The sequence below is a fragment of the Cyprinus carpio genome, chromosome B20 (assembly GCF_018340385.1).
Source record: "Cyprinus carpio isolate SPL01 chromosome B20, ASM1834038v1, whole genome shotgun sequence".
Taxonomy (NCBI): domain Eukaryota; kingdom Metazoa; phylum Chordata; class Actinopteri; order Cypriniformes; family Cyprinidae; genus Cyprinus; species Cyprinus carpio.
The window spans coordinates 13,864,894-13,888,844 of NC_056616.1; the positions used below are offsets into that span (position 1 = coordinate 13,864,894).

Here is a 23,951-nt window from a genome sequence, read left to right on the forward strand (position 1 = left end):
TCCACAGACAGTAACAGGCCAGTCTTTATTCAATCTATTATGTGACATATTTAGTTTTGGTTGAAGGCTCCCACACACATTTGTTGATAGAAACTCAACGCTGAATTTTTATCAGCTCTTGTGTGAATACACTAGACACCTAATTTCAACATGTAAATTAATTTCTATTTATTTGTGTTCGTTTGCAGGTTTCAGGCAGTGCGTAAGAAGTTCATCACAGAGCTGAAGGAACTGAGGTTGAAGGAGCAAAGTCCTCATGTGGTGCAGAGCATCATCAGCCTCATCATGGGCATGAAGTTCTTCAGAGTCAAGATGTACCCCGTTGAGGACTTTGAGGCTTCTTTCCAGTTCATGCAGGTCGAGACACATGCAAACACAGACATGAACTGTACGTTCTTGTGGCTTCGTCATGAGCTGCTGAGGGTTGTTGTTACGTGATTTATCCACTGAAAAGTTGTCTTCAAAGAGTTCAGAAACCCAAAAATGAACATTGTCATCATTTACTCACCTGGATGCTGTTCCAAACCTGCATGACTTTCATTCATCTTCATAATGCAGATGAAGGTATTTTTATTGAAACTTTGATACTTTAAAATATTAATGTAGACATAAATAAAATAAATTCATATTAATGTGGTGGTTTAATGAGACATGCTAAATTTATATGATGAACAGATTTAATTCAGGCTTTTATTTGCAAATAAATAATGATCAATGCACATACATACAGCTTTTCAAATAAACATGTTTGATTTTCAATGAAGAGTCAGAAATGACCCATATATTTAAATATCTATATATATATATTTTAATTTGGGTTTTGAAGATAAATGAAAGTTGTATGGGTTCATAAAAACATGAGGGTGAGTAATTAATGGCAATTTAAATTTTGGGTGAACTAATCCTTTAATTTTGGACACTAAAGATGTTTTAGTGTTACAAGGTATATCTCATGAATTGAGTATGTATAATTAAATATATATAATAGAGTAAATATAATTTTTTTTTTAAAATCAAGTAAATATGTTAAATTGACTTGTTATCTAGCATAAAAGAGGGCTTGACCTTATCAACAATTAAACAATTAAAATCCCACAACAGGAACATAAGTTTTACAGAATCTCCTGAATATATATTCAGTTAATTGTATAAAAAATATTTTTGATATACTCTAACTTTAATGTCCAAAAACATTTAACTTTGTCCCAGAGACATGTCCCAGTTTTTGCATGCAAAAAACAGAATGACTCGTATAAAATTTAGTTTGATTATTTTGAATTAAGCTTACTGTAGCACCTCTTTGAAATGACCATTTGTTGAAAAAAAAAAAAGATAAATAAATATATACTGTAAATATTCTTTTCAACATTTCGGGCTCTATTTTGTTCCGTTTTTGTGGAATGTGCCACATCATCACTGTCAATACATATTGAGCCTCGTCTACTCTATTGTAGTTCAGACAGTACTTCTTTTGTTTTATTCTTGAGCTCTCTGTAGTCATGCCTCATAAAATCTCTTGAGTAACAGTCTCAATGTGTTGGCCCTACCTTTGCCAACAGGACTTTGTGGAGCAATTCCTTTACATTAGCCAGTTACAGGCAGTGAAATCCCGCACTCAGTTTGTGCTGCACTTAACAAGCACCATAATCCAGAGATTTTTATTGAGCCAATAGCTGCAAAGCGATGCTGTATTTTACTGTAGACCTCATATTTCTCCAACAACCCTGTGTGAGTGTGCAGGCCTTACAAAAGATTTAATAGTGGTGCATCCTTTTCAGTTACTAAAACTGAAACATTTATGGGTTTCTCTCGAATGATTAGTGTGAAGATCTGCATTTATTAATTAAATGTTTTGTTTTGTGTGTCTCTTTTCACCAACTCTGTTGGTGAAGCAGGAATGTGCTCAGTATTTCTTGGAGGTGAAGGACAAAGATATCAAACATGCACTGGCTGGCCTGTTTGTTGAGATCCTCATCCCTGTAGCTGCTGTAAGTACCGCAGAGCTCTCCATTTGTTTAAATGATATAATATCATTCATGCCTGTGCAAAAATCATACCTCTGAGCCAGATTCCACATGCGTACTGCAGAAATTTAATGCATTGTGGCTAAATTGCAACATTGCTACATCAACCCTGATTTAAATTAGTGTAGTTTCACAATATGGCGACTCAGAACATTACACAACTTTCCATTAATTCAAATCAGAATATGTGCGATCTGTAAACACTCTGCTGCAGTCCCATTCCAGGTTTTTCGATTTGCACCCATTTGCAGATTTTTAATGAGACAGACATTTAAGTATAAACAATGCTTTGAGAAGTAAACTGTATTTAAACCCTGAAATCGAGCTGGTTGTGTCTGATGAGAGCAAGAGTTTCAAAAAACCTGCACCTTGTCTTTAGGCAAAATCACGCAACTCTGCTTGCTTTTATTTCAAACCGATCATACACCGATCCGAACACATTGGCTCTTTGAAACTGTGTTTGTATCCAGATCACTTGACAGAGGCTCTGAGACTGTTCTGCAGAGTTCATGATGGTACATGTTTTGTCAAGTGGTTTGAGGTGGAGCTTATGGAATGAGTTGCTACAGAAACACAATTGAAATGTATTTCGTTTTGCATTAACACGATGAATAGCTCTGAGTGATTTGTGTGCTGTTGGGCACCGAGCGGGTGTAGCTCAGCGTGAGGACTTATATGTTTGTTCTTGTGTGTTTTTGGAAGGCGGTGAAGAATGAAGTGAATGTGCCCTGCCTGAAGAACTTTGTGGAGATGCTCTACCAGACGACCTTTGACCTCAGCTCAAGAAAGAAGCACTCACTGGTACAGTCCTTTTTTTTTTTGCTTTGATGCATACTTTCCCACAATCTTCTGCATCATTGTGCCAACCCAGAAGGCTGTCCTTCTTTTGTGGAACACAAAAAGACAAGTTTAGCTGATTCCACCGGTCGCCCTTTTCCATGCAATTACAAAGCTTCAAAGAGTACCATAAAACTGTCATAAAAGTGGGCCATAAAATGTATTTCACATTTTTAGTGTCTGCTCAATCAGTAGTGTTGAGTAATAATTGTTATTCACTGTAAATCCATCCTAGCTCACCTTGTCAAGTGCATGAGAGAAGATGCAATGTCCGATTTTTTTCTAGTTTGATATATTTTTAAATCTTTCTCTCTCCTCAGGCATTGTATCCCTTGGTCACATGTCTGCTGTGTGTTAGTCAAAAGCAGTTCTTCCTCAATAACTGGCACATCTTCCTTCAGAACTGCCTTTCCCACCTAAAGGTAATGTTTGTTTACTTTACAGTAGCTTTGTCACATCCTGAGAAAAAAAAAAAAACAATAGAGCTGACAGTTTCAATGCAGCTTAAAAGTAGCAAAAGCAGTTATAAATCCTACCTTTTAATCATGTTGTTTGGGCACTGCGAAAACAGAGGTGCTGATACATACAGATTCTGAAGCCTGGAGGCAGGTTTGCTGATTTAATATGAGAATTCATTCTGTAAGTGGGTTGGTTCACTTACATAATTTCGGAGAAAGGTGTGGTGTTACAAACAACATCTGTAAAATGCCTCTTTCTCGTACTGTTAAGTTAATTATACCTGTGTCATCCACTCTTTCTCAATCATATCTCCAAACCGTGTGTGTTTGTGCTTGTCCACGTTCTTTTTCAAAGTCGCTGGTTCAGCTATCAGGATGTGATCTTTTTTTTTTTTTTTTTTTTTGGTTTCTTAACTGCCTTTCCACAATGATTGAGTTTTCCTCCAATCTATGCAACTTTATCATGTGGATCTTGAGGATTGATACGTGATGCTTTGATTCGGTGGTGGTGATATTATGAACGAGTAATCAAACTCATTTGTAACTCCCTGCAGTACCGATTAAATACTTTACTCGCTATCCGTTAATCTAGATCAGGACTGGATCAGAATTGGACTGTAGTGTGAATCTTACTCCAAATCCACTTTAGGCCGCTTCTTACACATCTCAAAAGGACATGTGAACGATTCAGGATCAGAAGTGAAGTTTTCTCAGTGATCTGGTGTAATGTCTCTAGCCGGCTGAGCCCAGGTTTATGGGATTTGTAGTCTCAGTGGTGGATAATTCCTCTCCTGATTGATCCATGGACTCCCATTGCAGTTCTGCTTGTCTGTCTGCTCCCCGTCTGGTCTAACCCTGCTGTAGTTTGTCTTCCCAGATCAACAGACCTTAATCAGAGTGGACGTTATTTGAAGCCTTATTTTCATTTGCATTAAGTTTTTTTTATAGCGTCCACTCTGACTAAAGTCAGCACATAATCACTCTTGCTTGTAATCATCCATTTGCATGCACTAATCCTGCCTCCCATTTTTGTTTATGGTTTTTTTTTTTTTTTTTAAATTTCATTTTAATTCATTCCTGCCATTTGTCTTCTCACCCATCAGAAACTCTTCATCTTCATCAGCATATCACCTATATTTAAGTTCAGTTTAAAATAATCTTCCTAGAAGCTTTTGTCTAATGGGCCATTTTCATTCCTTAAGGAAGTATAGATACATTTTGGAATACTCTTGTTGATTCTGTAGGGAATCTGACACTGAAGTGTTCAATCCCATGCACCCTGCACTTTGTTTTGCATGTTGTTGTTGTAGCACAAAGCTTCGTTTTGTTCTTAAGTTTGTCTCTTGTTCTTTTTCTAACCTGCATGTCTTCCCCATCACCATCACCCCCTGTCCTTTGTCATCTTTTTTGTTACCCCTGCGTTTATTGGCTGCAGATGCCGTCAAACAACAGCATCCGTAAGCAGATTGAGACCCTGCAGGTGAGTTACCATGGTTACCCACAAGGCTAACCCTGCCCCTCAGAAGTCATGTGATTGACCTGTGTTCCACATGGGCTTCCTGAGACTTCTGGCTCTTTCGCCTGTCCATAGAGGAAACTAAATGGCTTCATTACTGTCCTGCTGTCCTCAAGAATTCACACAGGAAAACCACCCAGGTCAAGGAGTCACTGATGAAGGCGTCAGAAATGTTTTTATCTCAGGGCGGCATTAATTCAGCCCAAAACTCTTGCTTTTGCCAAAACAAATATAAAAGTATTTTGCATTACTATACATTTCCAAAAAAATATAGAATTAATTATTTCATCAGATTTTGTTAATTATGAAAGTGATTTATTTTTATCTTGCAAGAGGACCAGCCTAAATTTGAATGTTGCAAGAAGATTTGCAGCATAGTTTGACAGCAATCACAATGCACTTCTGGAAAATTATGGAAAATATAAATATTTTGATCATCAGTTTAAGTGTCCATGATCCTGCAGATCACAGTCTTTTTCTGTAGAAGTTAAAACAGTTTGCAAGATTGTTGCATTTACAATGGCTTGTTTTGAATGTACAGCTATTTGAAATGTACCTGCAGACTCATTAGAACAGTGAGGAAAAATGTATTGCTGATAATTCTATAAATAAATGGCATCCCTGTTGATGAAAGACACTAGGGAGTCCTCACTGTACTAATACTCTAATACTTATGTAGTTGATGTTCACTGCAAACCGTGCAATCATATCGCCCCCTATGGTGAGTGTTGGTCTTTACACCCTGTTTGATGCTGTTTACTGCAGTCTGATTAGCTGCTGTGTGTGTGCGAGAGAGAGACTGAGTAGCCAACAGTGTGAGTCAGTGACTCGATTTGGTCGAGCCGTGATGTGTTAATCACAGATTCATTCGCAGAGGTTGTATGAATCCCTCTGTCATCATCTATTGCTTCTGCTGAACAGTCAATTTATGAGTCATCTCTTTGTGCATCAGTGCAGTTAAAGCAGAAATTATGGCTCTTATTGGATTGTAAATGGAGTCCAGTGCGTCATATTCCTCATTAGCTCGTCATGAGCAGCAAGTGAACTATTGATCATGTTACAGATGAAGCAGCAGCTCTTTATGAAGGAATCTAGCATATTTTCTAGGTTAATTCACGAATTGTTGTCTTTGGAGGTCATTTTGACTCCCTGGGGGGGTTGTAAGACTGGAAGCCACTTTAAAGCAACGTGTTTGTAAAAATCCACAATAAGGAGTTTTTTAAAACTTTTTTAACTTCTTGCTCTTTTACTTTTTGGATAAAAATGCCTTATTTCTATGCCTTAATTTATGAGTTCTTGTTATCTGAGCATTTTTGTATCTTTCTTTTTAGAACAAAGATCCCAAAATGTCTCGTGTAGCACTGGAGTCTCTCTACCGGCTGCTCTGGGTTTACATCATCAGGATCAAGTGTGAGAGCAACACAACCACACAGAGGTAGGACACACAATCCTACAGATTTACAAAAATATCTTGAATTTATGCCAATTGCGCACACACTGGGAATACATTCACTCAATGCTAACACTAACCACAAACACACCATTGTTTGAGAAGATAAACCTCTCACAGATATAAACAAATATATACATTATTGTCTTGTAGACAATTCCTATTTATATGTATATAACGTTTCACATTATCTCTTTTCCTTCACAGTCGTCTCCTCAGTATTGTAACAGCACTTTTTCCAAAGGGCTCTCGCAGCGTGGTGCCCCGGGACACACCCCTCAACATCTTTGTTAAGATTATTCAGTTTATCGCTCAGGTAAAAAAAAAAAAAGAAATAAATAAAAAACACTCAAAACATATTTTAGAACATCTCAGGTTCATATCCAGCCTTCGTTTTGGCCCAATCCTAAAGCTAGTTACCCACTTTACCATCAACGATCTATTATTTTGTAATAAACGTAAAATGATCACAATGAACATTTGGGAGGTTGGTTGTGGTTTATTGCGTTGGTTTTCATTAGTTTGTGGCATGTTGTTTTTCCCTCTCTAAAGGAACGGCTGGACTTTGCCATGAAAGAGATCATCTATGACCTGCTGTGTGTGGGCAAGTCCCAAAAGACCTTCACCATTAATCCAGAGGTATGTGAAGACATTCACATAATGTGGCAGCCATTAAAAAATTAGCAAAAAAAAAAAAAACTAAAAATTGTGGTAATCGCTGGATAAAAAGATAAACATTGAAACTAATGATCTCTCTCTTATCTGTCTCTCTCTCAGAGGATGAATATTGGTCTCCGGGCCTTCCTGGTGATAGCCGACAGCTTACAACAGAAGGACGGCGAGCCACCCATGCCCACTACAGGTGTCATCTTACCTTCAGGCAACACACTGCGGGTCAAAAAGATCTTCCTCAACACCACTCTCACAGACGAGGAAGCCAAGGTCATCGGTACGGACCCTTACAGTTCCTACACAGCTCTCCAAAAAGAAGATATTTCTGAGTACAGCCTACCCTACCCTAAAGCATTTGGTCATGTTCGAATAGTTGATTTTAATGTAATTGTGATTCCTGGAGCATGAGCTGTCCTCATTGAGCTTTCAGCATAAATACAGTTGTGACTTCCTGCCAAGTTCTTTTCTGTGTGTTTTTGAGCAAGAAAGTTTGAAATATTTCGGGATTGCAATTGTGGTCCATTCCTCTTTTTTTTTATAATTTTTTTTTATCTATGTTGGCTTTAGTCACAATATCCTCATATACATCAATTTGACTGTACATTTTTAATAGTTTAGCTTTTCCAGTAAAACTCATTGCATGCCCATTAGTGGAGATAGTGGTGTATTTATCTGGCCTCATTGTTTAGAGGTTGAGGAAATGCCTCTGTATGTAGTCTGTTGTAACATTTTTCCGTTCTTGTACCAGATTTTGCGTGTGAACTAAGCTGTTTTCTTTCTGTGTATGTGTTTGTCTGTGTAGGTATGTCTCTGTATTACCCTCAGGTTAGGAAGGCCCTGGACAACATCCTCAGGCACCTGGATAAAGAGGTGGGACGATCCATGAGCATGACCAACGTTCAGATGTCCAACAAAGAGCCAGAGGACATGATCACGTTAGTTTCTTAAGATTTTATTTAGCATAAATATGATATAAGAATTTTTAAAAAGGTATGAAAACGAATGGTGTTGTTTATTTGGCTCTCAGCGTGTTTATTGTATGTTTGTGTTCTGCTGTAGTGGGGAGCGTAAACCGAAGATTGATCTGTTCCGGACATGTGTAGCTGCCATTCCTAGACTAATCCCAGACGGCATGAGCAGACAGGATCTCATCGAGCTACTGGCCAAGTAATGACCTGTGACCCTCATGTCAACCCTCATTCATCCCCACAAGAAAACTCCAGCCATTCCCCAGTTCACTAGTTCTGTTGTTGCTTGATAACAATTACATTTATGCCTACTGACCATTCACAAAATTTTATGATCTGATTCTGATTCACAAGCTATCAGTTTAATTCAATATTGATTGTTTTGGAAATATTTCAGTTTAAATGTAAACAGGCTGGTTATTACATTTCAGTTATTACATAATTTACTGATTGCTACAGTGCGTGGTGTGCATTATGAGTTCAACATGCTCTGGGTTCACTTTCTCATGTTTACATATTTCCCACAATGTTTGGTCTTTATAGTTTATAGCCTATAACACAGCAATTTGGAATGAGGATTTTCAACACAGAAAAACTTTAAAGTTCTTCTCATGCAAAGTGTTTATTTATTTTAGGGGTATGAGTCAAACAGAAAAATCACACTTATTCAGAAAGTACCCATAGACTAATATGAAATGCTGATTTCCATATATTTATGACTTCCTCTACAGCAACCACAATCTGAGTCAGACTTCCTTTGAAGTCGTAATGGCATGTAGTTAGAACTCATATGTCACCGTTTACCCGCTTGACCTCTCTGCGGTTCTGGTGACGCATGATGCTGTTATGAAGATGATGATGTGTTGCATTTATTTATTGCATTCTGTAAACAATGACTTTCATTCTCCCACCCGTCCAGACTGACCATTCATATGGATGAGGAGCTGCGTGGTCTGGCGTTCACCACTCTGCAGGCTCTGATGTTGGACTTCCCAGACTGGAGAGAGGACGTGTTGTCTGGTTTTGTGTATTTCATTGTGAGGGAGGTGACTGACGTTCACCCCACACTACTGGACAATGCTGTCAAGATGCTGCTGCAGCTCATCATACAGTGGAGACAGGCGGTACAGAGCAGCAACCGCAGCCATGATTCACAGGTGCAAACATACAACAGTAATATAATATTTTTGTACAAAAAAAAAAACTGTAATTCAGCAAGGATGCATTAAATTGATCAAGAGTGCCAGTAAAACTTTTATATTGTTCCAAAAAAAAAAGTATGTGTTAAGCAGCAGACCTGTTTTCAGCATTGTTAATAATAAAAAAAAAAACCTTTATTGAGCACCAATTCAGGATATTTGAATGATTTCTGAGGTATCATGTGACAATGAAGACTGGAGTAATGGAAGCTGAAAATTTCATTATTGAAATAAATTACATTTTAACACATTTAAATAGAGTAGTTATTAAATAGTGTTTTTTTTATTGTAATAATATTGCACAATATAACTGTTTGTACTGTATATTAAAAAAGTTTTACCAGCTCCAAACTTTTGAAGGATTTTTATCGTTTTATTTTTTATTGTAGTTTATCATACATTTTTAGCTTGTAGTTTAACATGGTATTTTTTCGTGTATTTTCTAGAGCCCATCTCTCCCTCTGGAGCGATCTCCTCTCTGGCAGGTCCTGCATGTGGTGGAGGGTCTGGCTCTGGTCGTGCTGTGCAGCTGTCGACCAGCAACACGCAGACTTGCTGTCAATGTCCTCAAAGAAGTCCGATCACTGCACACGGCCCTTGGCATTGCTAAGGTAACCATCTGTTCTAAATGACTTCCTTTTGTTCACCTAAATGGGACAACATTTTTGTTTTTGTTTGCACTTCATATTCATTTCTTTGTCCTGTTTCTCTCTCAGGGAGATGAAGAGTTGGCTATAGACGTGATGGACAGATTGAGTGCTTCAGTCCTCGAGAGTTTTATTCACCTTACTGGGGCCGATCAGGTGAGGGAATGCAGAACATTATGTGTTTTTGGATGTTGGTGTCCCCTCCAGACAGGAATGCAAAAAAGTCAACATGAAACTATATCAGGGTTGTCTTTTTTTTTTTTTTTCTTTTTCTTTTTTTTTTGCCCCTGTAGACAAATCTGCTATACTGTCCCAGTGGAATAGACCTTCAGACTCTGGCAGAGTGGAGCTCGTCTCCCATCAGCCACCAGTTTGATGTGGTAAGCCCCTCCAACATATGGGTGTTTGCCCATGTGACACAAGGTCAGGACCCTTGGGTCATCAGTCTGTCTAGTTACCTGCGGCAAGAACACCTGCCCAAGCACTGCCCCACTGCGCTGAGCTACGCTTGGGTCTTCGCCTCCACACGCCTTCAGCTGCTCTCGCCACAAGTCGACATCAAGTACGTTTTTACATTCAAATGTGTCTCTAGTAGGGCTGGGTCACATGGGTAAAAATAATTATACAGTATCTTAATGTTTTCAGTCTATATTTGATAGCCATTGTTGTCAGATAGATTAAAAATGTTTAAAGATATAACATTTCAGTAAACATCCAGGTAATAATAAATATAAAATATAATAAATGTGACCCAGGACCACAAGACCAGTCATAAGAGTCAATTTTTTGAAATTGAGATTTATACATCATCAGATTATGTGACTTTTTCTGTGTGACCCTTTGACCTTGCAGCAGCCCGATCAATGCTAAGAAGGTGAACAGCATGAGCAGTAGTAGTGACTCATATGTGGGCCTTTGGAGGAACTACCTAATTCTCTGCTGCAGTTCTGCCACCTCTTCCACATCTTCATCCTCATCATCCTCTTCCTCGTCAGCCCCTGGCTCTGTACGCTGCTCCCCACCTGAAACACTGGCATCCACCCCAGACAGCGGATACAGTTACGACTCAAAGGTCAGAGGTCATGGCACCCTACCAGTGCTGTAATGTCAGATACAATAATTAGCATTGTTGAATTGTAATATATATTTGCACATTGCCTGATTTGGGACACCATATTTGAAACAAGATTGTGTACATGTGTGTGTCTTTGCAGATCATTAGCATTCCGTCCCCTTCCTCCTTGTTCAAGCATGTGGTTCCCATGATGCGCTCTGAGAGCATGGACATCACTGAGTCTCTCGTCCTGGGGCTTGGCAGGACCAACCCTGTAGCCTTCAGGTACATCTTAATATCGCCTGACAAAGTGCAGAAAAAATGTAGAAAAAGTGCATACATAATTATATTGTGTGTAATTGCGTTTTAACCTAGTGGTGTGTCTTACAGAGAGCTGTTGGAGGAGTTAAACCCCATCATTAAAGAAGCTCTTGAAAGAAGGCCAGAGGTGAGTTTACCACAGTTTGAGGAATCCATGCCAGTGAGGATTAATGTTTCAACTAGACAATTTAAATGCAGGCTTTTTGTCCATTTATCCATAATACAGTTGCAAATCTAAACAGTTGATCGATCCTTGTGTGTTTTTGTTTGTTTGTTTGTTTCTGCAGAACATGAAGCGACGCCGGCGTCGTGACATTCTCCGAGTCCAGCTGGCCCGGATTTTTGAGCTACTGGCCGATTCAGGAGTCATCAGTCAGGCGTAAGTCTCACGCACTCACAACATATACACTTCTATTTGGGGCAGTAAAAATTTATCAAGGTTTGCAAAAAAATACTAAATAACACAACTGTTTTCAACATTGATAAGATTTTTTTCTTGAGCACCAAATCAGCATATTAGAATGATTTCTGAATGATCATGTGACACAGAAGACTGGAATAATGATGCTGAAAATTCAGCTTTAAATGCTAATATATAAGCTTTGCCATCAAAGTAATAAATTGGAGTTTAAAAATTTAATTAAACGGTAAACATTCATTTTAAATTGTAAAAATATATCACAATTTTTTTTTCTCTCTATATTTTTGATCAAATAAATGTAGAATTGTAAGAGAAGTGCTTTCTCTCTGGTTGACTTATTTACATGTTAACATTGTCCAACAGGCATCGCAGGGCTATTGCCTTTTTTGTGAAAGTCATAAACATTTCCATTGCATTTCAAGTGCTGTGTTGTGTTTAACAGCATTCTATGATGGAAATCATATTTGGAAGAACATTTCTAACTCCTTTGTTTTGCTAAGGCTAATTTTATTGCTAGCATTTTTTGTATCCTAAACAGTAAGGTGTTTGTGTATTCACTGAGCAGTGCAAGTGGTGGTCTGGACGGGGAGTCTCACTCTCTAAACAGCACTTTGCTGGAATACGTGGATCTCACCCGACAGCTTCTGGAGGCTGAGAATGACAAAGATTCAGACACACTGAGAGACATCCGCTCTCACTTCAGTGCCCTAGTGGCCAACATCATACAGAATGTACCAGGTACACAGCCACAGAAACGCTTGGTGTTTATAGCCCTTAAAGCAAGTTCACTTATATAACTTCAGCTGATCTCATGATTGTGTTTCTGCAGTGCATCAGAGGAGGAGTATATTCCCTCAGCAGTCACTGAGACATAGTTTGTTCATGCTCTTCAGTCATTGGGCTGGACCCTTCAGCATCATGTTCACACCTCTGGACCGATACAGCGACCGCAACATGCAGATCAACAGACACCAGTACTGTGCACTAAAGGTACAATCTCACAAAACACACATTTGCATTTGTGGTCACCACAGATATCACTCTCACAGAGTCTGATTATGGTGTATATGATGTGTGTCTGCACAGGCCATGTCTGCGGTGCTGTGTTGTGGGCCGGTGGCTGATAACGTTGGCCTGTCCTCTGATGGGTATCTGTATAAGTGGTTGGACAACATTCTAGACTCTCAAGACCGAAAGGTAAATGCACTTAACTCACGTTCTGACATTAGCATCACTAACAAATCAACTTCCATGAACTGTCGCATGCATGTATGTTTGTGCTCAGGTGCATCAGCTGGGTTGTGAGGCCGTGATGTTGTTATTAGAGCTGAACCCAGACCAGAGCAATCTGATGTTCTGGGCGGTGGATCGCTGCTACACTGGCTCACGCAGAGTCGCTTCAGGCTGCTTCAGAGCCATCGCCAATATCTTTCATAACAGGTACGTATTACAACGTTCTTGTGGTAAATGTGATTGAATGTGTCAGTAATTCAGGTTAAATGAATACTGTGTGTTTGTTGTCTCGTGCAGGGATTACCAGTTTGACACTGTGGTTTTGCTGAATCTCATCCTGTTTAAAGCTGCTGACTCTTCCAGAGATATCTATGAGGTCGCCATGCAGCTACTGCAGGTCAGTACAGATTTTTAGGCTTTTTTTCTGTCTAAGGACAGTATGAGTGTACAACTGGGTAAGTAAAATCATATGTTTGTATATTAGATCCTGGAGCCCAAACTGTTCCGTTATGCCCATAAACTGGAGATCCAGCGTACCGATGGGGTCTTGTCTCCAGCCTCCCCTCTCCCTCACCTGTACTCAGTGTCCTACTACCAGCTCAGTGAAGAACTGGCACGAACCTACCCTGAACTCACCCTTCCCATCTTCTCAGGTACATACACAAACCTGTACCTTCATGAAGTTGGCACCCCATAAAAAGAAATAATCACCAAAACTATGCCATTTGTTTGTGCCACGTTTGTGCCGCAAAATGAATGTTTGTGCTGGTTTGGTGTTTGAGATATTAAACATTATTTTTTTGACAGTATCATGTTACTCTCCTCCCCATGTTGGTATACCTTGGCATAAATTATTGCATTTACGCTGATTCAGTGATATTTGTTACTTGAATAAACAGTTAATTTAGTCCTATGTTTAATTTTTTGTTAAGTACAAAGCCCAGCACATGGCATGGAAAAAAAAATAGTAGGCTAAATTGTGTGCACGATTTACTACTTCGTTTCCTTGATTTATAAATTGTGTGCACGATTTAGCAAATCGAAGGAACAAAATAGTAATCGTGTGTACATTTTAGTATATTTAAGGAATGAATTGGTAAATCGTGCGCACGATGTATTTATTTTATCTTGCATGTCAAGTGCGGGGCTCTGTAGTTAAGCAACAAACAAGAACACGGACATGTGATAAGTTGCAATAGCCTGCAGAGAAATTTTCAAACAGTGTTATACACACAAAGAAAATTTTGGATTTGGTGCTTGATGAAATCACTGGCAATAAAACTTACACACCAGCAGATTTGCAAACATTAAGAATTTGGATGAGCGGCTTGCGTGGCATCACTTTTCCTCCAGATATTTGTAAAGTCTTATGGAGCAGAAATAAATGAAATGTTATTTTTACCGGCGCAAAACGAGCACAAATGAACGGAACCGTTTTAGGGCAATTTGACAAGGAGTGCACCCTCAATTAGCATATATTTGTTATTTTTTTAGGGGGGATAAATAGTGTTCAATATTCTAAATGAAAAAATCGAGCACAGATGGATTAGAACAATTTAGACTCACTGTAAAAAAACAAAAACATTTACAACTTGATGCTGCCTTGAAATTTAATCTTAGTCAAATTGAAATATGAAGTTAGTGAAAACTTGGATATTTGAGTTGACTAAATTCAAAGTTTTAAGGCACCACGAACAATAATTTAAAAATAAAAATAACAATGGGGTGGAGAGTGACGTTTTCGTTATATTTAAGAAGTGGTCATGGTTAAATTGTTTAATTTAATGGCACAAATCAAGCACAAACGAATGGCACCGTTTTGGAGGGATTTGGATGGCATGGGGTGGAAAGTGATGTCACTGCCTCGAATTCTGTTTATTTCTAAGTTGGGGAAATGTATTTGATGTTCATTTCAACAGCACAAATCGAGCAAAAACGAATGACACGATTTAGACTAACTGGGGTGGAGAGAGATGTCAAAGCTCCCGAAAACATTTTGGTTATATCTAAGGAAAGAAAATACATAGAGCGTTTGTTTTAACGGCACAAACCAGCACAAACGACTGTGCAGAATTGGAGCGATTTGGGCAACATGGGGTGAAGAAAGACATCACACGATCAAAAAAATAATGTTTTATATCTCAAAAACCAAACCAGCAAAAACATTTGTTTTTGCAGCACGAATCTGCACAAACGTAACACAAACGAATGACAGTTTTGGTGATTATTTCTTTTTATGGGGTGCCATCTTCACAGAGGTATAAATGTAATGCTCAGTAAATCTAACATTGGTAATAACTTTATGTGAGCCAAAAAGTTCCCCTCCCCCACATAAACCCTGTTTGTAATGGGATTCTGTGTTGTTTTAATTAGAGGTGAGTCAGAGAATCCAGACAGCGCACCCTGGTGGCCGGCAGGTGATGCTGCATTACCTCCTACCCTGGATGAACAACATAGAGCTGGTGGACTTCAAGCCTTCAGCACGGCGTCAAGAGGAACCTTCATCAACAGAGGAAGAGGAGGAATCCCGTGAGAGAGAGATGATGATGGTGAACAGCCGTCGCTGGTTGAGAGGAGAGGGCTGGGGTTCACCACATGCCACTACCATGATCCTCAACAACCTCATGTTCATGACTGCAAAGGTAAACGCACACATGCTACATGTCGACTATGTGCTGACTGTGGTACAGGTGTGACTATCTATAGTGAATATACATTTCTATTGCAAACATAATTTTCCTATAATTTTCCCCTTTTCCATTTAATTTTATTTTTATAGAAATATATTATTGTAACACATTTACTGATATTTATACCCATTTTTAAGGTGATCATTGCATGAATGTTCATATGGTCTGATTTTACAGTATGGTGATGAATTTGCATGGTCGGAGATTGAGAACGTCTGGACCACTTTAGCTGACAGCTGGCCTAAAAATCTAAAGATCATCCTGCACTTCCTCATCAGCATGTCTGGAGTCAACAGTGAACCAAGTCTCCTGCCTTATGTGAGTGACAGCTGTCCTGTCCTGATACTCAATCCTTAAGCAAGATGGGCTGCACTTGTGATTTTGGCCATCTTTCTGAATAACTTGGTTTCTTCCATGCTGTTGTGTTTCTGATCGCGTTTCCTAATATTTTGCAGGTGAAGCGTGTAGTGGTGTATCTGGGCAGGGATAAGACAATGCAGCTGCTGGAGGAGTTAATGTATGAGCTGGACCTAACTGACCCTGTATCCTCAGCTGTCACTCATATGGATAACCCACCTTACTACCGGATTACTGCTTCTTACAAGATCCCTTCTGTTACATCAGGTACAGTATATATGTATACTCTGACCACTTTTTTCTCAACATTACCTTTATACAAATAAGTTTAAGAATCTTAAGACGAGTAGGAACCATTTAGGAAACCCAAAGATTACAGAAACGTTTCTGATAAACAGATGATCTACAGAAGCAGTCACATTTTGTTGATATGTTTGGCTCTTTCCAGGAACAGCGTCCAGTAGTAACACCATGGTACCTGGACCTGATGGACACCATGAGAGCAAAATCAAAGATTCCAATATGGAGGACAGGTAAACTGATTCTAGATTTAGGAAATATGTTCCATTTATGAACAAACAAACATGAAACATAAGTCATTACTTTTTACTAATCCTGCTAAAAATAAACCAAAAACCATTTATCAGCTATTGCTGACAGGTTGTTCTTTATTAGTTGCTTCCTCAAAAGTACTAGATGAAGTTGTTAAGTGGAACCTGAATGTAACTTCTGTATCTCTGTGTAGTTACACTCATTTGGACATCTACACTGGTCTGAACAGTAATCTGAACAGACAGCACCATCGGCTGGAGTCCCGTTACAGCAGCAGCTCAGGAGGATCCTATGAGGAGGAGAAGAGTGAGTACATTAACATCACTGTCCTCAAACTTCTGATGTTGCTCCTGCTCTGACCAAAAAAATACTCAGTCTGAAGGCAGACTCATTTATATATATATATATATATATATATATATATATATATATATATATATATATATATATATATATATATATATATATATATATATATATATATATATATATAGGTATAAAGGTAAATATAAAGGAAGAGTCCGTGTAAAATTGAATGGGCAGCATTTGCCATCAAAGGAATAAATGTAAAATGTTAATAATTTAATTTAAATTTAATAAATTTAATAAGAACAGTATTACTGTTTTTCCTGTATATTGATCAAATAAATGTAGCCTTGGTGAGCATAAGAGACTTCTATCAAAACATAAAAAAAATATTACAGGTCTCAATTTTGAATGGTATTGTATGAACATGTTGTTTCTCTCTGTAGGTGACTCTATGCCTGTCTATGCTAACTGGCGTCTAAAGGTGATGGACCACAACCAGCCAGAGCCCCTCCCATTTCCTCCCACTGGCGGCTGCTGGTCACCACTAGTCGATTACCTGCCTGAGACCACCACACCTGGAGTCTCCCTGCACAGGTGACTCGTCATACTCAGTGTGCCCAAAATCAGACTCAGTGTTGTTCTCCTTGACCTTTGACCGCTGACAACACATTGCCATTTTTTTTTTTTTACAGGTGTAACATTGCTGTGATCTTGCTGACTGACCTCATTGTAGACCACGGAGTCAAAGTGGAATGGAGCTCATACCTTCACCTGCTGCTGCATGCCATCTTTATAGGTAACACATACACAACTGTACAGTTTATTAACAATGATCATCACTGGAATGTTCCACATTGCATGTACTGAAATGCATATTTGTGCTTGTAGGCTTTGACCATCAGCACCCAGAGGTCTATGAGCACTGCAAGCGTTTACTGCTCCACCTGCTGGTCGTCCAGGGCACCAACACCAGTGTCCAGTCACTAGCATCTGTACTTCTTCGCAACCGTGAACTGAATGAGCCCAGAGTTCTGACAGTCAAACCCACTCTTCAGGAGTTCAATCTCACAGGTACTTAAAAGCAAAGGTGTTTTGCAGTATCTGTCTGCCTCAGTGCTCTTAACCAACTGATTGATAATAGTAATTAAAGGGATGGTTAACGCAAAAATGAAAATTCTGTCATTACTTACTCACCCACGTGTCGTTCCAAACCCGTGAGACCTTCGTTCATCTTCAGAACACAAATTAAGATATTTTTGATGAATTCTAAGAGCTCTCTGACCCTCCATAGACAGCAATGATCCTAACACGATCAACGTCCACAATCATAGTAACGACATCGTTAAAATAATCCATGTGACAATTTTACGAAGCTACGAGAATACTTTTTGTGTGCAAAGAAAGGAAAAATAACAACTTTATTCAACAGTTCATCTCCTCTGTGTCACCCAGCACCATTTTGGAGAGTATCACATATGTAAACAACATATGTACGCGGATACGTTGTTTATATTGTTTATGCTTTGATCTGAATGTAAACAACATATCCACGTACATACATTGTTTATGTATGTGATACTCTTCAAAATGGTGCCATGGTGATGTGAAGGAGACAAATTATTGAATAAATTCATTATTTTAGTCAAGTGTTTTGCGCACACAAAGTGTTCTTGTAGCTTTGTAAAATTATGGTTGAACCACTGATGTCACATGGATTATTTTAACGATGTCATCAAAAATATTTTAATTTGTGTTCCAAAGATGAACGAAGGTCTTACAGGTTTGGAACGACATGAGGGTGCTTATTTAATGACAGAATTTTCATTTTTAGGTGAATTATCATTTTAATTATAATAATAAGTAATGTATTCCAGTAATAAATAATTGTGAATTGGTTTGTCTCCTAGGAGTTACAGAGCTGATGCCAGACTACCAGCCGTCTCCAATGACAGACTCTGGCCTGAGCTCCAGCTCCACATCCTCTAGTATCAGTCTGGGCAGCTCAGTGCTGCCTCACCTCCCTCCCACACTCCTTAATGAAGTGGACCTGTCTGCAGAGCAGGACGAGAAGGTCAAAAACCTCATCGAGTTCATCAGCTCCAGGTGAGGGGTCTCTGAAGGCCAGTCAGATTTCTTTTCCTTTTTGGTTTTGATTTCATTATCTAAATGCTGAATACACCAAACATTTTAACCAATGACATGCAATCCTGCTTGAGAGTTTTGTATGTTCAGGAGTGCTTCTGGCAAAGAAAGAATTGGGTCACGAAGTCTAATAATGACTCAAAGATCTCCGTGACAATCCACAAAAATAAATGTTGAGAAATTAAAAAAATTCTGTTATGACAGAAATGTATTCCAATGTCTATCGTGAAATGTACCTATCAATAGTAATGATAATAGTAATGCGTTTAAAAATATTAAATACATGTTTTAAATCATTACATTTATTTATTATTTTTTCCCACTTTTTTTTTACATTTCTACATTTTGTTGTGCTCCTTATTTGACAAAAAAGGTTAGGGTTATATTTTCATTTAATATTGGCATTTTAACAGATTGATTAAATTGTTAAAGTTTTATTAATTTATTTTATGGCACATCATTTTTGAGGATAGATTTGTATTAAACTGTAAAACACAGAATCCAGAAAAAAAGAAAAATTAAAAGGTAGTCTATCCTTTGGAGTTTACTTGTAAACAAACAAGTTATGTTTACGTCAGGATACATCTTGTAATATTTTTGGCCGTATCACCCAATACTCATAATTCTCATAATTGTCTTTGCATAAGAAGATGGGAAGGGAAGTGTTTTAACATCAAAATACAGAACTTTAGATTTAAATAACAGTGTGTGTGTGTTTTTTTTAATAATCAATGTTGTTCCTGCCTAGTTTCCCTGGATACATATTGAATGTACTTTTGTTTTTGTTAAGATACTGTATTTTTTCCTCTGCCTGCAGCCATGTCTAACAGGAGAGGGTATTGTTGCCTTGCATGTGTGTGTGTGTGTGTGTGTGTGCTCAGTCTCATCTGTGTGAATGTTTGATTCAGAGTGTTTTTTTTTTTTACTTAATGGTTGTTCACTGAGGATTGTGTGAGTCTGCTTTGCCTTTGTTCTATGTTAGATATTTTCTGTTGTGTTAAATTCTTTTCTTCTTAATGGTTGGCCCATAGGAAACGTGGTCCGCTGTGGAACCATGAAGACGTCTCTCCCAAAAACCCCAACATCAAGAGTGCTGATCAGCTTAGTGTATTCCTACGCCATGTTGTCAACGTCTTCAAACAGACACCGTCCGGTAAGACACAATTTTTGCTTATTTCACTGCACTGTAGAGGACCAATTTCCATATGAAGGAATGCTTATTTAATTGGAATTAAATTAAAGGAATGCTAATTCATTAAAGGGGTCATATGATGCTTTTTTAAAGATCATTATTTTGTGTATTTGGAGTAACAGAATAGAAACGTGAATGTTGACATGCTTTAATGTTCAAAAAACACATTATTTTTCAAATACTGTACATTATTGTATGCCCTGCCTCTTTTAAATGCGTTTTGTTTTCTACAAAGTCCCTCCTTTTGACAAGCACATTCTGCTCTGATTGGCCAACTGACCGAGTGCATTGTGACTGGCCCAACACCACACTTGTCGGAAATGTAACGCCCCTTTCCTTAATTGTGAGATTCATCTTTTAAAATAAATGTAAAGACAGTTAATAATGTCCTTAGTTTTACCATCAGTTCAAGCCTGAAAGAGGAACAGAGTTCCGTGACAGACACAGTGATGAAGCAGTACACAAGCCACGGATGGTTAAGACAGCTGACTCCACTGTGTGACCCTCTCTCTCTCTCTCTCTCTCTCTCTCTCTCTCTCTCTCACACACAAACACACACACACACACACACATACATAATGCGCAGAACTCTGCATTTGAACAGTCAATAGCAAATACTTAAACTAATAACAAAACATACTTACAGTAGCTGATTCAGAAGCGCCAGATTGTCGTAGCAAAGTCAGAATTACCTCCTCTCCTAGGTTCACAAAACGGTCGTCCATAAAATGCGTTAGTGTTCTGTTGCAAGTAATCTAAAAGATTCCTAAATGCATCTACTTTTGGAAGGCCAAATAAAGTGCTTTTGCTTTCGCCTAGAAACACACAGCATCTCCCTGATGTGGCTGCTTCAACACTTACTGCAGTTACTGAAACCACACCTTCTTTCTTTGCGTGAACATTTGGGCGGCATTACTCAAAAATTTCAACATAGTGACGTAGAGATGTGGGGGCGTGTTTGAATGAGCTGTTTTAGGGGGGCGTGGCAGAATCTTAACTTTGATAAAGAACATCTCTTTGGATTTGAGACTTTAGTCTTTGCACCTTTACAGATCTACTTTATGCACCAAGAGCTTGTAACACTCCAAAAAGAAAGGAAGAATTGCATCGTATGACCCCTTTAAGAGAATTGAAATGTTTCGGCTGTGGTTGTGATGGGTTCTTGTGCTGCATGTTTGATTAGGTTACCAGTTGGAGCAGGAACTGAGTGAAGTTGCTCTGCAGACAGCTCTGTCCTGCTCATCGCGGCATTACGCTGGTCGCTCTTTCCAGATCTTCAGAGCACTGAAACAGCCACTCACAGCCTCCACACTGTCAGACGTGCTTTCTCGTCTGGTGGAGACTGTGGGAGATCCAGGGGAAGAGGCTCAGGTATATAGAAATGTCCCAGTCTTCCAGAAGTACTGATAAGAAAGCTACAGCAGGCCTCAACAATGAGGATTTTTTTCTTCTGACCTGATCGGGGCAGTACTTCAGATTTGTTGCTTGCCCTACCAACGTACTTGGCCCTAAGTAGTAATTTTACGCTCTGTGTGTGTGTGTGTGTATATATATATATATATATATATATATATATATATATATATATATATATATATACATATATATATATATATATATATATATAAAATGTCTCATACAAGGTCATACAAGACTGACTCGTGCATTTTTGCTTAAAGGTGAAGACCCTACTCAATGCATGTTTTGCAAGATTCCCCTTTCTGTCAAACACATTTTTTTTTTCGGACTGTCAAGCTTGTAATGTATGTAGAAAACTCTTTTATGAAGTGAACAGTTCACTTAAAGAGTTATTTAGTGTAATTTTGCCAGAAAAGGTTTTAGAATTTTTATCATGTGTTAATGTAATAATTCTTATGTAATATAACCTGTTACATATTTTTATATATATATATATGTGTGTGTGTGTGTGTGTGTGTGTGTGTGTGTGTTGACCCAATCAGACATGTGACCAAAACCTCTTCCGCACTGTTCTCAAGTGTTGATCTCTAATCAATCATAGTCAAACATTTCATCTCTCTCTTGCAGGGTTTTGTTATTGAGTTACTGTTGACACTAGAGGCTGGTATAGACACTCTTGCTGAAACAATGAAGAGCTACGACCTGCTCACTGCACTCTCACAGTAAGACATGCTCTTCTACGACAAAACATAAAAAACATTATTCATCGTCTTACATAAAACATTTTTTTACCCAAATAAATCTGAGATGCTGTCTTCACCTCCGCAGAGCCTCCCATGATCCTCTGCAGGGCACCAAATTTGCCAATAACAGGAAAAGTACCGGTCAGCTGAACCTTGGCAGTGGAAGTTTCTTACATGTCCATTACAGCCACGCTCGCAGCAACTCGCTCCGTGCCAGTCTGATGGGTGAACGCCTGGGAGACCGTCGCCGCAGCAATACCCTCGATGTAGCCGACCGACTGGGTGGCAGCCATGGAAATCTAGCACGCACACGGAGCTTATCATCATTACGAGAGGATGGTGTTCGTGGCGATGGAGGAGGAGGAGGTGGGGGAGGAACTGGAGGAGGATCTGGTGAGGTGGTGCCACCAACCGACCCCACCCACCTGATGGCGACGGTCTTCTGGATTGCAACGTCGCTGCTGGAGTCCGATTATGAGTTTGAGTACTTGCTGGCACTCAGGCTGCTGAACCGACTTCTGGCCCAGATGCCCCTGGAGAAGCCGGACAGCAGAGAGAAGCTGGAGAGAGTGCAGGCCAAACTGAAGTGGTACAACTTCCCCGGCCTGCTGACACTCTTCCTGAAGGGTTTCACTTCAGCTGCAACCCAGGAGCTCACGATTCACCTCCTCAGTAAACTCATCACTGTGTCCCGACACACACTCATAGACCCCTCACAGCTAGCAGGTGCGCCCATGGTTCAATATCAATATCTGTTTCAGTAATTTAGGGAGTATCCATATATTTATTTTCTGAACCTATTTCCTGTCAGGTTTTCCTCTGAATATCCTGTGCCTGCTGCCACACCTGGTCCAGCACTTTGATAACCCCACAGGGTTCTGTAAGGAGACTGCTGATCGGATCGCCAAAGTGTGCGCTGAAGAAAAGTCAGCCACACTGGCCAACCTGGCACACATGATGAGCTTGTACTCAACGCACAGTTACTCGAGAGACAGCACCAACTGGATCAACGTGGTGTGCCGCTACTTGCACGACTCCTTCTCTGAAATCACCTTTAACCTGGTTACATACCTAGCTGAGGTAAATTTGAATGGAGGAATTTGATTGACATACATTAACTTGTACAGTCAATAAAAATATCTGCGTTTTTAGAGTTTTTCAGACAGCAATAAATAAAATAAATGTATATATTTGCACACTTAACAAGACTGCAACATAATGATGACGTCTCAAGCCACATTTTTCTGTCATATAACTTGGTGCTGAAGTGTGTTTGTTTATATACAGGTCCTTCTCAAAAAATTAGCATATTGTGAAAAAGTTCATTATTTTCCATAATGTAATGATAAAAATTAAACTTTCATATATTTTAGATTCATTGCACACCAACTGATATATTTCAGGTCTTTTATTGTTTTAATACTGATGATTTTGGCATACAGCTCATGAAAACCCAAAATTCCTATCTCAAAAATTAGCATATCATGAAAAGGTTCTCTAAACGAGCTATTAACCTAATCATCTGAATCAACTAATTAACTCTAAACACCTGCAAAAGATTCCTGAGGCTTTTAAAAACTCCCAGCCTGGTTCATTACTCAAAACCACAATCATGGGTAAGACTGCCGACCTGACTGCTGTCCAGAAGGCCATCACTGACACCCTCAAGCGAGAGGGTAAGACACAGAAAGAAATTTCTGAACGAATAGGCTGTTCCCAGAGTGCTGTATCAAGGCACCTCAGTGGG

At 39.0% G+C, this 23,951-nt stretch overlaps 1 protein-coding gene across 1 annotated transcript in view; it reads left to right on the plus strand.

The window, feature by feature from the left end:
* The window catches only part of LOC109112907 (protein furry homolog-like), a 73,613-nt gene that overhangs the window by 30,712 nt on the left and 18,950 nt on the right, over nt 1–23,951 (plus strand). The window contains 38 exon segments of the mRNA XM_042747192.1: nt 189–357; nt 1,896–1,988; nt 2,727–2,825; nt 3,182–3,283; nt 6,167–6,270; nt 6,493–6,601; nt 6,838–6,924; nt 7,063–7,234; nt 7,760–7,892; nt 8,017–8,124; nt 8,845–9,082; nt 9,571–9,735; nt 9,841–9,927; nt 10,065–10,333; nt 10,624–10,843; nt 10,986–11,110; nt 11,216–11,273; nt 11,434–11,525; nt 12,133–12,305; nt 12,397–12,557; nt 12,654–12,764; nt 12,853–13,007; nt 13,098–13,197; nt 13,285–13,453; nt 15,174–15,442; nt 15,668–15,808; nt 15,946–16,114; nt 16,296–16,380; nt 16,593–16,705; nt 17,152–17,302; nt 17,401–17,504; nt 17,597–17,779; nt 18,616–18,811; nt 19,882–20,003; nt 21,226–21,413; nt 22,089–22,183; nt 22,290–22,930; nt 23,016–23,284. Coding sequence (XP_042603126.1) covers nt 189–357; nt 1,896–1,988; nt 2,727–2,825; nt 3,182–3,283; nt 6,167–6,270; nt 6,493–6,601; nt 6,838–6,924; nt 7,063–7,234; nt 7,760–7,892; nt 8,017–8,124; nt 8,845–9,082; nt 9,571–9,735; nt 9,841–9,927; nt 10,065–10,333; nt 10,624–10,843; nt 10,986–11,110; nt 11,216–11,273; nt 11,434–11,525; nt 12,133–12,305; nt 12,397–12,557; nt 12,654–12,764; nt 12,853–13,007; nt 13,098–13,197; nt 13,285–13,453; nt 15,174–15,442; nt 15,668–15,808; nt 15,946–16,114; nt 16,296–16,380; nt 16,593–16,705; nt 17,152–17,302; nt 17,401–17,504; nt 17,597–17,779; nt 18,616–18,811; nt 19,882–20,003; nt 21,226–21,413; nt 22,089–22,183; nt 22,290–22,930; nt 23,016–23,284 — 6,025 coding nt within the window.